The 15,562-nt window shown below is 43.1% G+C and overlaps 1 protein-coding gene across 1 annotated transcript in view; it reads right to left on the bottom strand.

The window, feature by feature from the left end:
* BBS7 (Bardet-Biedl syndrome 7) overlaps positions 1–15,562 on the bottom strand; it is a 50,060-nt gene that overhangs the window by 10,480 nt on the left and 24,018 nt on the right. The window contains exons 10-15 of the mRNA XM_036762276.1: positions 15,146–15,248; positions 13,202–13,394; positions 10,827–10,901; positions 9,768–9,833; positions 7,252–7,391; positions 4,068–4,232 (exon numbers count right to left, since the gene is read on the bottom strand). Coding sequence (XP_036618171.1) covers positions 4,068–4,232; positions 7,252–7,391; positions 9,768–9,833; positions 10,827–10,901; positions 13,202–13,394; positions 15,146–15,248 — 742 coding nt within the window. The remainder of the gene's footprint in view (positions 1–4,067; positions 4,233–7,251; positions 7,392–9,767; positions 9,834–10,826; positions 10,902–13,201; positions 13,395–15,145; positions 15,249–15,562) is intronic.

The raw sequence follows: 15,562 nt of genomic DNA, 5'->3' as shown, positions 1-15,562 counted from the left end.
AAAAATGCTTTAAATCACTATTGATTAGAGAAATGCAAATTAAAACAGCTTTGACATACCACCTTTTTCCTATCAGATTGGTTAATATGACAGAAAAGGAAAATGGAAATGTTTGAGGGGCTATGGGATACATGATACTTACTAGTTGTATGACCCCAATAGCCTCACCAAAAAATTAAAAATCTTAAAACCATCCAGATCTCGCAGAACCAGGGGACAAAGTTTAAGTTGGGAAAATCCACCAGTCACATCCTAAAAGAAATCCCAAGATGAAAACTCCCAGGAACATCATAGACAAAATCTGGAGTTTCCAAATGAGAGAAAATATACTTCAAGCCACCAGAAAAGAAGGAATTCAAGTACCAAGGAGCCACCATTAGGATCACATGAGATTTAGCAGCTTCTTGTTGCTGTTCATACCTCTCCAAAGAAACAAAGGCTTGGAATATCAGAAGGTAAAGGGAACTAGGATTCAACCAAGAATAACTTATCCAGCAAATCGGAGTATAATCATTGGGGGGTGGGGGGGGGAATGGATATTTAATGAAATAGAGGACTTTCAAGCATTTCTAATGAAAAGACCAGAACTGAATATAAAATTGACATTCAAACACAGGACTCAAGAAAAGTATTACTTCATCTAAATGGGGGATGAAAGAAAAGGTTTATACAATGGAGGGAGTTGGGGGTGTGTGCTGGGGGGAGGAACAATACTTCAACCTCATTTTCATCTGAATTGGTTCAAGGAGGGAAGAATAAACATAAACATACAGTTGAGTACAGAAATTCATCTTACCCAACAGGGAAGTAGGAGAAAGAGGAGGGGTATAAGAAGGAGAGTAGATTAAAGGAATCAGTGGTCAAAAGCAAAATAGACTCCTGGGGAGGGGACCAGGGTCAAAAAAAGAGAAGGATAAGTCTAAGAAAATATGATGGAGGGTAATACACTGGTAGTCATCATAATTATGAAAATGAGTGGGATGAACTCACTCATAAAATAGAAGACAGCGAAATAAATCAGAAACTAGAATCCAACAATATGTTGTTTATAAGAAACACACTTGAAACAGAAAGGTACACATTAATTTAAAATAAGAGGCTGGAGCAGAATCTATTATGCTTCAGCTGAAGTAGAAAAAAAAAGGCAGAAGTAGTAATCATGATTTCAGAAAAAGCAAAAAACAAAAATAGACCTAACTAAAAGAGATAATCAGGGAAACAACATTTTTCTACAAAGTACCATAGACGATGAAGTATATATACTTAAGCGGTTTTTTCCTTCTCTCATCTTCAAAGCCTTTTTGATTTGATTTGCAAGATACCACACAAAACTACACTCTTACAGCCTTTGCGAAGTATACTCCATCTCTGGCCAGGAATCTGTCAGTCTTATATTGCAGGTTTTGATCCAGAAAGCCACCACCTTCTTAGCCAGCTGCTAAGTAATAAAGTAATTTTGGGTCTTCTGTATCTCTTGCATTCAATGGACAGCAGCAAGAAAACCACAAGACATGCCTCTGTTCCTCAGGCAAGACATCCTCGTCTTTGGCAGTGCTTATGAGGTTCCTCCTGGACTGCCATTTGTGCTTTTACCTTTTCTGAGGAGGGTTACTTTCATCTTAAGATAATTTCTGATCAATCCATATACTATATTAAAAATGTTTAAACCAAGCAGAATGTACCTTTCATGTAAAGTCTAGTACTGTATGTCCTCAGGAAATACCCCATTTGCTCTCTCATTCAGGAGCAGGAAGGAGGATTAGTAAGAGAGGCACAAAGGAGTGGCAGACCACCTCCCTCACCTCCAGGGGATCTGGGCTGTGGCCAGAGGAGAAAACCAGGCCTCTTCTTAGTGCACAGCTGTTGCAGTGGTGACACCTCAACTCCTGTCCTCTCCTGTCATCTAAATTTGTCACACACCAAGATTTTGCTGCTCAAGAATTCTGCAACTTTTCTGAAACTGAATTCATCAGCTACCCCCACTAGACTCACATGGCATCCTTTATCTACTGTCAAAAACTCTATTGATTCTCCCTTTTTGAAATGGTTATTGTGTTCACCCACCCCTTCTAATCCATTCTTATCTCCACCCCACCTCCCACCAAGAGCCCCAGCCTTCTTCACCTTATCCTTCACATTGGATTAAGACAGACAACAGCCTCCTAGCTGACCTGCCAGACTCCAAGCTCTCTCCTCTCAAATCCATTCCACACAGCACAGAGTTCTCTTCGTTAAGGACTATTTTGCACCAGGCCATTCGTCTGCCAAAAAGCCCTCTCTGGCTATTTGTGGACCTTTTTTTCAGGAATTTTATTTCTTATTATTATAAACTTGACAAACATAGACCATTACATACACAAAGGCCAGAACAAGAGGACTGTATATGAGACCATCAGTCCCTGTGAAATCAGCTTGGCTTGGTATAAAACAGATTCAGCTCAGTTTCAAAACTGCCTGATATATCCCCTTCTGAGCCATCACCTGCTCTCCCCATTGGTGTTCTCTACATTCTTTTGGAAACACCACTGTTACATTCCCTCCCCCCATCCTCCACCCCTTTAAAAAACAACTCTGAGGGAGTTAGCAGACTCAGGCTTTCTCAGGAGAGATCTGTTTTCAGTGTTAAGCCTTCATCTATTTCAGCAGTAATGGTTCTATGATGAAGGCTGATCTGATTACCTATTCATGTGAACAAAGAGACTCAGACCTGCAGGATAGACCTTGGAGAGCACTAAGAAGTCCCAGATTGCCTCCTGGGGTCTGGAATACAGTCACTTCAACTGTTCCCCCTAGTATTTCTGAGCATAATGCTACGCATATACCCTCCAAATGTCTGATAGCTACTTCTTGACTGTGTACCGTCAGGAATATACTTGTACTTCTGTATCTCAGTTTCCCCATGTATAAAATGGGATAGGTACTAATACTTCTCCAGGCCTTTATTATGCTTCACAGAAACTAGTGAAACAGTCTCCACTTTGGTCTCGGTGGCCCCAGCCAATGTCTCGTCTCCCCCTTTTCCAATCCAGCCTTCACATGATAAACAAATAGCTTCTTAAAGAGTGGGAACACCATGTCCCTACTCAAAAAGCTTTGGTAACTCCCTACCTGGCTATAGGATGAAATAAATACCTCTAAGTCTCGCTTTTAAGACCCTCCAAAACCTGCTTTTCCACCCTGCTTTTCCACACTTCTCCCCACCCAAACTGAACAATGAACGCTTCTCATTCTGATCCAGAATTCACTCAGAAACATTCCACCTCTAACTTCCATAAACTCCTTGAGGGAAGGACTGTCTTTGCTTTGGTTTTAGTATCCCCGGAGCATGGCCTAGTATGGGGCACTTAATCAAAGCTTCTCATCCATCCATCTATCTGCCCATCTATCCATAGGCCCATTCATCCATTGGTCCATCCATCCATCCATCCATCCATCCATCCATCCATCCACCCATCTATCCATAGGCCCATTCATCCATCGGTCCATCCATCCATCAATCCATCCATCTATCCATCCATCCATCCATAAGCAAAGACTACATGGCCACAGAGAGGGGTTGGACTAGGAGGGCTCTGAGATCACTTTGGCCTCTGGGATTCTCTTTGGTGCATGTGGCCAGGACGTCCCCCAGGCCTGGATGCACTCTCTCTTTCACTCTGGCCAGCAGAAATCTTTCAAGGCCCACCCCAGTTACTTCTTCCAGGAGGCTTTCCCTGGTTCACATCTTCCCAATAGCTGAGATAACTTCCTAGCCATTTTCTCCCTCCTTCCCTCTTCCCTCCTAATAGTTAAAGAACAAAGATCAAATCAACTCTGACACTGTTCCAGCATGAGCCAGTGCACCAATCTCCTCCCCCAGTAACAACCCCATCCTGGCCACCATGGCCCCAGGGGTCCTCCATTGGGATGTAAGCTGCTTAAGGGGAGGGACCATCTATGCATCTGTATTTCACTCCTCAGCACTGTCTGGAACATAGTCAATCCTCAATAAACAAATGCCTTTACATTCATTCATTCAAGGCAGACAGTGTCCTTTCAAACAAGCCCAAGAACATCACCGCCTTTACCTGTATGTACTCTCTAGCTGTGTATCGAGGAATGTATTTTGAAAATAGAAAGTCACACACTCTCCAGCTGGAGCTTTTTCTGGAACCTCGGGCAGACAAAACACAACCCAGGAGTGAACTTCGGCAAAACTGAACTGGCCGGTCAGAGTCAGCGTGTTCATGGGCCTGCAATTTAAGAAGAGGAGCACAATGGTGACGAGAAGCAGCATCAGACTGGGAAATGAAAGTCAGTAAGAGGGAGTCACAGAATTCCTCTCACGCAGACCAACGATCCCTGGATGGTCCATTTCCATTTCTTCCCCTCAGTTACTTACAGTTCAATTCCACAAGCACACTATTAGTTTGCTCGATGCCTCAGAACTCTGAACATGGTTCCTGGCTGCCTGTAGCACCACCTCTACCTGGGGGGTCTCACCAAGCAATAACAAAAACCAGATTTGTTGCCACCCTCCCCAGACTTCCTGCTTCTGGCAATGGCTAATGGCCAATGGCCACCCAATCCCCCACATTCAGAACCTCAGCCTGGGCTCTGAGAGGCTTCCCTGAAGTGCAGAGAAGCTCTGCCTGGGTGCCCTGGTACAAGCCACACTCCTCTGCCATGGAAGTAGGGACTAGGTGGCCCTAAGGCTCCAGAAGTCTCCCATGCTCCTCCTACCCAATCAGTTCTTTGACCCTGCCCATTCTCGCCCCAGAGTATTTCTCCAATAAGTGGCTCCCTCTCCCTCCTCACCACATTTCCTCCTCCCCAGCTGGACTACAGCAGAGCCCTCCTACCCAATCTCCCTGCCATGATTCTCTTCCCCTTCTCATCCACTCTACCAGAAAAATCTTCCACATAGAACATTCGATTGTTTCAACTGAGTCACTGCTAAAAGGTCTCCAGGGGCTTCTTGGGGCCTACCAAGTCTATGGGGGGAAGTGGAGAGAGGCCTGGGCGGGGAGTCAGACATGCCCAGCTGGGTTGTCCTGGCTGAAGAACGACATCCCCTCTCTGTCTCACTTTCCTCATGTATAAAATGAGGAATGACCCTAGTACCTACATGATAAAAAAAGGTTAAGTGCTCTGAAAACCTTAAAGCATCACATAAAGGCTGGCAAGGAGGAGGCGGGAGAGGAGAGGGAGGAAGAAGAGGAAGAGGAGGAATCCTGCCTTCTGATGCCATGTTCCACACATTTTACACATCAACCAAACTAGGCACTTTGCCTTCTCAAGGCCTTTGCTCATGCTGTGCCTCCCTCCTTCTCTGCCCCTCTTGTAAATGCTGTCTATACCATTAATGATGACTCAATTCTTCATTACTCATCAACATTATGTATTGCCAACTCTGATGCAGCCTTCTCCCGGAGGCTGGCCCTGATTGCGGCAGTGCCTGGTGGGTGGGGGAGCCTGGCTGCCGATCTCAGCTCGGACACTTACAAGCTGTGAGGTCCTGAGCGAGTCACCTAACATCGGCGAGCTGCACTAGGCAGCCTCTCAGGCCCCTCCCAGGCCTAACTCTAGGATACTGTGACTTTTCCCCTGGATTTCACACCTCTGAACAAGGAAACCAGAATTAATGAAGCGCCTTTGCTGCGCCAAGCACCGTGCTAAGCATTGTATAAGCATTGTCTCCTGCGATCCTCACAATAACTCTGGGGTAGGGGCTGTCATTATCCCCACTTTACAGGTGAGAAAACTGAGGCATTCAGCGGCTAAGCAAAGTGGCCCCAGTCCCTTGGCTAGAAAGGGTCTGAGGCCACCCTGGAGCCCGGTGCTGCCTGCACTATGATGCCATCTAGCGTCTGTCATGGGCTGCTCAAGTGCATTAGAACTCTGCCTTCTCTGTTCTCCTCCATCAACAGCAGGAACTGCACCCCTTCTCAACTGTTTTGGGTTTCCTGAGCCTAGCAGAGGAAGGTATATGAGAAGTATCTGAGAGATGTTTGTCAAGCTGAACTGCTTTAGTCAAGGAATAAGAACAGACTGTGGCTTTTGTTCAATCGTGTCTGACTCTGTGACCCCATTTGGGATTTTCTTGGCAGAGATACTAGAGGGGTTTTCCATTTCCTTCTCCAGCCCATTTTACAGATGAGGAAACTGAGGCAAAACAGGATGAAGTGACTTGCCCAGGGTCACACAGCTACTCAGTGTCAGAGGCCAGATTTGACCCGAGGTGTTCCTGACTCCAGGACCAGCACTCTCTCTACCTTGTCATCCAGCTGGCCCTGCCTACAAGGCTGCCTGCTGCTACCTAGTAGTCAGCTTCACTCCAACGGTTAGCAAATACAATTCCTTTTTGATGGACAGACTTAGATAAAGAAAACGTATCCAATGTCCTGTTATTTACCAAAAATTACAGATTACGTCAGGGCGTGACGAGTGGGACACAACTGAACCAACTCAACAACAACAGTTTACTCTCACACGGACAAAATAAGTGATTAACAAGTGGAGAATTATGGAATCACAGGCTTTGAGTGAGAGGTCACAAGAGCTTCTCCCCGGCCTTCCACGTTTAACAACCTTCCCAACCAGACATCCTTCCTTAATCCAACTTCCTCCCAGCTCCACGGCCCCAGAGCACAGAACTCTGGTTCAGAGGTTCTGAAAGCTTTTCCAAAGCGCAACGGGCCTTCTGGGAAATCAGTGAGGTCTCTGTCATTAAAGCTGGGTGACTGCTTGCGGGATATTTGTTGAAGGGATTCCTTGTTCAGGTACAGGGTGGGCTAGACAGCCTTCCATCCCTGGGGTTAGGGCTGGGCTGGGGCGGGGGGCGGGGGGACGACGACTGGACTGAATTGTCCCAAAAGTAGCATATGGAAATGAGCACAACACACTAGCCAAGCAGTCTGCCTATAGTCCTTCGGGAGGGTGAGAAAGGAAAATAGAAATTCTGCCAATAGCATCCAATGGGAACAATGCTGACGGCACCCCACGGGATCGATTTTGAGGGTAGCAGGTGTTTCAGAGTTATGCCTAGATACAATGGAGGACTCAGATGGGAAGATACAGAGGAGCTGGCACTCCATCTCAGGAGCCCACTAAGTGAAAGCAAAGGTTCTCATTACTTAGCAGAATTGTTTTAAACAAAACCTAAGTGGTTACACCTACTTAGACCACTGAAGAAGGATGGTTACATTACAAAAATACACGTCCTTCAATCCAGTGAACAATAAAATCAAAGTGTTTGGTCCCTTGTCTTACCTGTCATGATCAATAAAGTGAGTTCTCTGATGAAGCGAAAGTGGCTTGATCTGATACTGACGAACCTGGCAGGTTTTAGGCTGAATTCTTGGAGTTACATATGCTTGTAGCGTACCATACTGGCCTTCAATCGATCGAATCTGATTCGGTACAAAGGAAAGAAGAGGAAAAAAAATCTGAATGATCTTAGAGACCAAAAAAATCTGAAGAAAATCCTTATTGCAAATAACCAAGAATGTAAGACCTCGTTCTTTGTATGTACAATACCAAGTAGCCAGAAGGAAAAACAAGTATTCCATTAAAAAGGTGATTTTTATAAAATGACTAAGCTATGATAAAGAAATTAAATTCAAGTAAAAAAATTTTCATTCTACCTGTCACTAATTAGTCAAACAAGCATTTATTAAGCAACCACTGTATGCCAGGCACTGTGCTAAGCACTAGGGATACAAAGAATGGTAAAGGACAGCCCCTGATCTTGAGGCACTCACAGACTAAGGGGGCAGACAACATGCCAACAATTCGGTACAAATGAGATATCCAGGGGATAGATGGGAGTTCATCTTAGAGGGCAACATTTGGGCATCGGGCAGCCTGGGAAAGAGTCCTGAAGGAAGCCAGGGCAGCTAGGGTCAACAGCAGGATGAATTCATCCTGTCTTGTGGGTGGCTTGAAAAATAACCCTTGAAGCATCAAAAGTGTTCCACATCCCTGGGTTTTACCAGCCCTATACAGGCTCCTCCAATGCCAAACAAACCCAAAGTCTTTCTAACTCCTTTGTCCCAAGTCCTAGCCAGTACCTGGCACAGGGCAGGTGCTTGATCAAACTTACTCATTGATGAGAAAAGTGTTCCACCAAAGTTTAGAAAGACTTCTGTCAATAATAACATTGGAGACGTGAAATCCTGTGAGGCATTCTCAACAGAGACAGCCTTGAGAGCATGATCTGGGTTCACGTCTTGCCTCTGGAACATCTCAGCTGTAAGAACCTGGGCACATCTCCTTGTACAAGGCGCCTATCTCAGACTCTCAGCAGCTGAGGTGGTGCCAGAGGTGCTGATCTGCACTGGTGAAGGGAGTTTCCTCACTATGAGTACTCCTTAAGCAGCACTGGAGTTTTCTAAAGTACTTCATACATTTTTCCCCCATTTGACCTTCAACACAGCCCTAGGAAGCAGGTACAACCAACATTAACTCCATTTTAGAAATAAAGAAACTGAGGTTTCTGTTCACACAACTAACAAATTTCAAAAACAGAATTCAAACCCAGGGCTCAAGGCTCCCAGATTAGCTTTCTTCTTATGACACTACACTACACTACTGAACATTTTTTAAAGCTTTGGCGATAGATGTAAGCTTCAGTTATTTAAAACAGTCTTCACTTACTTCAAACACTGAATAATGTCCACTAAATTATGACTGTATATTTGTATTCCTTGTACAGACTCTACAGTACCCTGCCAAAAAACTAAACTAAACTAATTCAAGAAAGACAATGAAAAGAAAAACCATCTTTTAATAGAAGGGGGAAACAATTAAAATGGAACATTTCCCTGATAGTATGTGGAAAAAAGAATTTGTATGTAAGTCCACTTCCCTCCATTTTACAGATTGGAAAAACTGAGGTCCAGAGAGCAAGAATGATTTTCCTAAGGCCACGATTCTAGATAAAGGCAGGGCCGGGACAGGGGTCCAGCCCACCTGACTTGCAGCCTGGTACTTTCCACTTCACCATCAATAAGACACATTGACTTAACTGACATAACAGTGAGCTCTTAACTAAAGAATCTTTGAAGACAATAGTCCCAGAATGCATCAAGCCACCCCAAATTAGCTCCTGGCTTCTAGCCAGTGTGATAACATGCTCCAAATGTCACCGTAAAGAAATGAGCAATACTGACCAACAAGGATTTATTTCTCTCTCAAAGGTGGGGAGGGAGGGCGAAAGTTACTTATTAGTGAACTATAAACTACATCACATAACACTTTGAGAAAGAGACTTGGGCAAACTAATAAATTCTATGTCAAGCCTTTTAAACTCTAAGATCGAAAATTGAAAAATAATGGATTATAATTCTTTTGTTGTTAGGGTTGAGATAAGTATGTTAACTCTTCATTAAGAATGACCATCATTTTACTAATTTAGGATGAGCTCATAAATAAAACCAGTACAGTAAATTTTGAGCTAGGGTCTGAAAAAAATGATATTCAACATGACTCTTATTAAATTGCAAAAAGAAAGCTTGAAAAGATTTCCCTTGACCACAAAAAGGCCAACACTTTAAATAAGGTTACAAACAACTACTATCCTTTTAGGGAGGCATTTAGGTGAGAGCCAGGTGTATGGAAATGAAAAAGATAAAGGCATTTGGTTTTAAATGCAGTTCACTAAAGCATCCAAAAGACAATAATCCAAAGTAAAAGTCAGAACAGAGATAAAAGACACAGATAAAAAGTGTGGCAGCTGATGGTATTCTTAGGAATAAACACATGCAGCAGGATTCAAGGAACTTTACCTTGAGCTCCAGCCTCGTAGTATTTGCTTGGCACCGATAAGTGGCCAGGAGGAAGTTCTCATTGGCCTGTGAGGAATTCATAGTTGATGAGAAGGATGAATCAATATTATATAAAATAGCTTACAAATAGGACATTTATCCTAAAAGTATTCTGGTTAGAATTAAGCTATGAGCAACGATCATTTCTTTTATTTTTAGAACCATAATTAGTAACCAGGGAAGATATGATTTATGACCTAATTTTCCATAAATGTGGTTTATTTATACTGAATTACTTTAAACAAGTCATATGAACAACCTAAAACAATTGATATTCTTCTGACATTAACTATGACAGCTAACATTTACCTATCTCTTTACGGTTTGCAAAGTTCTTTACATTTGTTACCTCCTTTGATTCTCATAACAATTCTATGAGGTAGTTGCTATAATTATCATCATTTTACAGATGAGGAAACCGAGGCTGAGAGCTGACATGACTTGCCCAGGATCATGCAGATAAAGTGTCTGAGGTCACATTTGAACTCAGCTCTTGTTACCTCCAAGTCTAATACTGCATAAGCAGAAAATATTTCATGATTTATGAGTAATCAAAATTCAAACTCTTTAAGATGAAAATTACATATCTGTAATTTTTCCTAAAATAACATCCTCTAATAAATCAAAACAGGGAAATGTTGGTATTTTTTCCTCTCAGCATTTACACCTGAGTATAAATGGAATGAGTAATATTAATCACAGGAAACTAGTCCACCAAAACAAATTCACTCATGCAAAATCCAAATGCCACTGGCTCCCACTGGCCCTCGGCTCAGGTTCAGCAGTCATCCAAGAGGCAGCAGGCCTGGTGGCATGGGCTCATCCCATGTACCGCCAGAAAGGTGGGAAATCTCTCTGCCCAAATTCAAAGCAATTCTGGCTTCACCACAAGCCCTATGATGAAAAAGTCAGAGAGCTCACCGAGTATAAGTGACACTGAAAAGCCTTCATCTAGAAAGCCTCAAGCAGAAAGAAAGAAAAAAATGATGCTAGAATGCTTCATATTCTGCCTTTACTCACCTCCGAATCAGAGCTGCTAAAACTCACCACAGCTGAATTCTTATCCACATCAAGCAGATCTATTGGAACATCACTCTAGATGGAACAATTGGGAGGGGTGGGGAGAGGGAGAAGAATAGAAATATTTCTTAACTTGAAAAAGACTATATTCTCAAGGACTTTCAATTCTGCTTTAGCTCTTAGAAAACTGTCAAAGTTTAAGAAAATAATGAGCACATCTTACTGTATAATCAATTACTTTACTGCCTGAACACTCATTAAAACCAACAAACCAATGTCTCAGGATTTGGAGGCATTAATATACCTGTCAACACACACACACACACACACACACACACACACACACCATCACTCATGACAGGCAAAATTGCAGAATTTTTCCTAGTTCTGCTGGAACCAGTCGAAGCAACAGAATTGGGTGGCCCAATATCAGTGGTAAAATGCTGATATATAAGGTCCAGCTCTTAACCTGTGACCTGCTATAATCATTAAACAGTAGGAGACAACCTGGTTCATAGCACCCAATGGCTGCAATTAACTCTTACCCCCTCACTGATAAAGAAAAAGCTAATTTTCTGGTCTAAAGTGGGCAGTTAAAATGTTAGCATGATTAAACAAATCCGGGCTTTGAAATGACCTTTAAAGAGATGGCATAGGAGATTGCCTCAAAAGCTCTTCCTTCCTTCCTTAGCTGCATCTTACTTCTTTCCTCACTTTCTTTTCTCTTTACTTTTTTTCTCCTTTTTCTTTTTTCTTTTCCTTTTATCTTTTCTTTACTCTTTTTTTCTTTTCCTTTTATCTTTTTCTTTACTCTTTTTTCCTCCTTTCTTTCTTTTCCTTTTATATTTTTCTTTACTCTTTTTTCCTCCTTTTCTTCCTTCTTTTCCTTTTATCTTTTTCTTTACTCTTTTTTCCTCCTTTTCTTTTTTCTTTTTGTCTTTACTCTTTTTTCCTCCTTTTTTTTTCCTTTACTCTAATTGTCTCTAGGATCTTGAGACTGAGAACTAGCTTGGACCCTGGGATTGGTGCCCAGGTCTTCTGACTCTAAATCCCATAGTCTTTTCATGACTTTCCCATGTGCTTTCATTGTACTCCTCCCCACTCCATCCTTTCTTTCCTACTGCATTTTTAACTTGAGGCCTGACCTAAGATTAGATAGATAGATAGATAGACAGATAGATAGATAAGAAACCCAACACTCCTACCCAGGATACCATTTACCTTTTCCTAAACTGGGAGCTGATGGGATAATTGATAAGTTGTAACATTAAGTAATCTCATTTCAAAAACTACTTTTCATTTAATGTTTTATTGATGATGCTGTTTGTCATTTCAGAGCTTCCTCCCTGGCCCCCACTCCAATGAATCTGCCTTCCCCCTTATGATGAACAAAAACAATGAGGCAAACACAGTGAGATTATCTGGCAAGATGTAGAAAATATAAAATTTTCCATTCTAGCAATCCCCCATCTCTCCGCCATGACGGAAAAGGTGTGTTTTATTATCTGACCTCTAGGACAATAATTGGTTTAATATCTTTTTTAAAGTTTTGCCAACTCATTTAAAAAGTGCATTATTTAATTCACAAACATTAACTAACTGTATTTATCTCTATATAGACTAAAATATTTATATGTATCAGAGGCAGGACTTGAACCCAGGTCTTCCCAGTTTGAAGGCTGGCTCTCTATCCACTACACCACTGAATCTTGACTCAAGCACAGTGCTGTCATTTTGGTCCTCTTCGAGAATGAAGGATGACAACCAACCAAAATATTTATAGCAGCACTTTTTATGACAGTCAAGAGCTTGGAACAAATAGATGCCCATTCAACTGGGGTGGTGGGGCCTGAATGGAACGAGATCTGACTGTGAATATGCTGACTCCAGAGAAGTACAGGAAAGACCTACATGAACTGATGCAAAGTAAAGCAAGTGAAACCAGGCAAATAATATACATGATGATGCCAACAACGTAAATTAGCCACAAAAATGACTGAACTCGAATGTGTAAAATTGTAATGACTGAGCTTGGCCCCAAAGGAGAGAAAGAAAAAGGCCCCTCCCTCCTTTTACTGCAGAGGTGGGGAGCTCCTGCCTATAATGGCAGACTTTTTTGATATGCTACTTTTTAGCCTTTGTTATATTCTTATAAGGAAATGTAGGTGATGTGAAAACTAAAGCTCAATAAAAACGTACTGAATTGAAAATGCATTGCACTTGTTGTAACTTACCTCTTCCCTGACATAATTTCCTCCAACCTTCTGCCTTCCTTCAAGATCCCCCATACTCCCATACACAATATAACAGAATAAGCACCTACCCCCTGCAATTTTAGTACAGTCGAGGCCAGGGAAAAGGGCCAGTTCACATACCTGGACCATGACATTATCAATAGCTGTTTGCACCTCCAAGATGAGGCTATAGCTGGCATCGTCCTTATTTAGTGTGAATTTGTCATTCACACTGAAGGACGGCACTGTCGAGATCGCTGTGCTCAGCTGCGATGTTTGTTGGTATTTCTCTCTTTCCTGAATCACCTTAAATTGCAAATGTTCCAAGTCGCTCCTACAGAAAGACAGCCCCACTCAGATTCCAGAAACCCACGTGCTCTGGAGCCTCAAAGACCAGCTACAGAACAAATGAAAGAGCCTGATTTCTACAATGGGAGTTTGTCCTTTTCCTGCCACCCACAGGGGGTCAGGAGGCATGAGCCTTCAGGTTCTTTGTAACTGATTGTATTATTTCATGTTACTTCCTTTCCAAGTAGGCATTAAAGATCCATTCAAACAGCAATAGGAACCAAGAAGTCACTAACAGAAAGGAGTCTGAGGGCCGCCGGAGGATCCGGACAATGGAGCCACAGACAATTTGAGCAGGTCAGCTTCCGAGGTGACAGACAGAAATGGGCTAAATAAATGTCAATTCTCCCAGCTCCTACCTCCTGAACAGCAGACACCTCTCCAAGAGGGAGGGACTCCCTCTCTCCCAAAGTGGCTGCAGCCCCTGTAACCAACAGGCAGGCTATTCAAGCAATACCAGAGACAAAGGGAGCCCCCATGTCCTAGTGTCTACAGCCATGGCAATAATAAGGTAGCCAGAAGCAGGCCTGGGGCAGAGGGGTGGATTCCACCCTAGCTGGCTCTGTGACTCTAGGCACGCTTAGAACAGCGCCTGGTCCACAGCACATGCTTCGTCAATGCTTCTTGACTTGACTTCACCCCTCAATCCTGCAGGTAGCACCGAGCTTACAGCAGAAAACTTAATTGATCTACCGTGGAAGAGAAGATTTCCTCCTCCGTGGGGAGGAGTCTCCTAAAGATGAAGTACCTCTCCCTTACAGCCTGCATAGAGGTTTACAAAATGCTTGATCACAACAAATCTCTGAGGTGGGCAGTACAAGTGCTGTCCGAATTTGACAGATGGGGAAACTGACTGTGCAGCTGAAAACAGCATGCATGTGGAGTACCCTAAAGTCTGCAGAGCCGCTTACAAGGATTTTCTCCTTTGATCCTTGTGACAACCCAGAAAGGCAGGTTCTGTTATTGTCTCCTTCCTCCCCATTTTACAGAAAGAAAAAAAAAAAACTGAGGCAGACAGAGGTTAAGTGACTTACCCAGGATCAAACAGCTAGCAAGTTTCTGATACTGGATTTGAACTCAGATGTTCCTGACTCCAGGCCCAACACTCTAACCACTGCACCACCCAGCTCCCTTACCTAAAAAAACTCCCAGACATCAAAAGTGACCAAGCAGGGCCTCAGTCTCAGGTCTTCAGACTCTAAGCCCGATGATCTTTTCTACTACAACATGCAATAAGAAACTTTCCCATGGTCTTCCCCATTAGAATGGAAGCTCTCGGCTCAGGCAGGAATCCAGGTTTTGTCTTTCTTGTCTCCTCAGCATTTAGCACAGTATCGGGCACATAGGAGATACTTAATACATTCTTGTTGCCTGACTGAGTAACCCACAAAGGCGATGGACTCATGGCCCACAGGTGTCGGGAGACTTGTACTAAATGCTCCCTGCTTTTAAAGGAAGGAAGAGGAAGTCCCCGTCGGTCCTTTCCAATGACTAGGAAGGACTGCAGAGATTCTTCACAATTAAATATCTAGGGAAATGGAATTTTTAACCTAAGGAAAAAGAACTGAGTACAGAACAAGGTTTTTTCTTCAAACTAAACTTCCAAAACCAGAGACTATTATCATCTGTGAATTTTTCATTCCCCCAATGAAATATAAGCTAGATGGTCCCTTTCAAACAATCTTGCATCGCAAAGCGAGCAAGTGATCCACTCTAGAAACCAAACAAGGATGTTACCGCAAGGACGCAATCTTGTTCTGCATCTCCTGGTTTATTTTCAGCTCTTCCCCGGACCCGCTCTCCTTCTGGACAGGTTCTGTGGTCAGGCCTGTGACCCAGCCTACAGGAAAGGACCCTGATTACACCAAGGACGATGCTGCCTCAAGGACATCCAGAGGGGGGGAGTAAAGAGGTGACCTGTGCCCAGACACTCTGCTACAGGCCATGCCATCCAATTCCCTGCCCACCTCCAACCTCAAGTGTGGCAAGTCCTTAAACCCATGCCAAAATAACAAGACAAGAAGAAGTCTCTCAGCCCAAAGATTAGCCTTTCTTCCTTAATATAAGAAGCCCAGATTACTGGGTATGGAATGAGAACAACATCGTTCAACCTATGAGTACAGTGCCCCCAAGTCAATCCCTTTCTAACTCAGT

This window comes from Trichosurus vulpecula, chromosome 6 (genome assembly GCF_011100635.1).
Source record: "Trichosurus vulpecula isolate mTriVul1 chromosome 6, mTriVul1.pri, whole genome shotgun sequence".
Classification (NCBI taxonomy): Eukaryota; Metazoa; Chordata; class Mammalia; order Diprotodontia; family Phalangeridae; genus Trichosurus; species Trichosurus vulpecula.
This window is presented reverse-complemented; position numbering and strand designations above follow the sequence as displayed.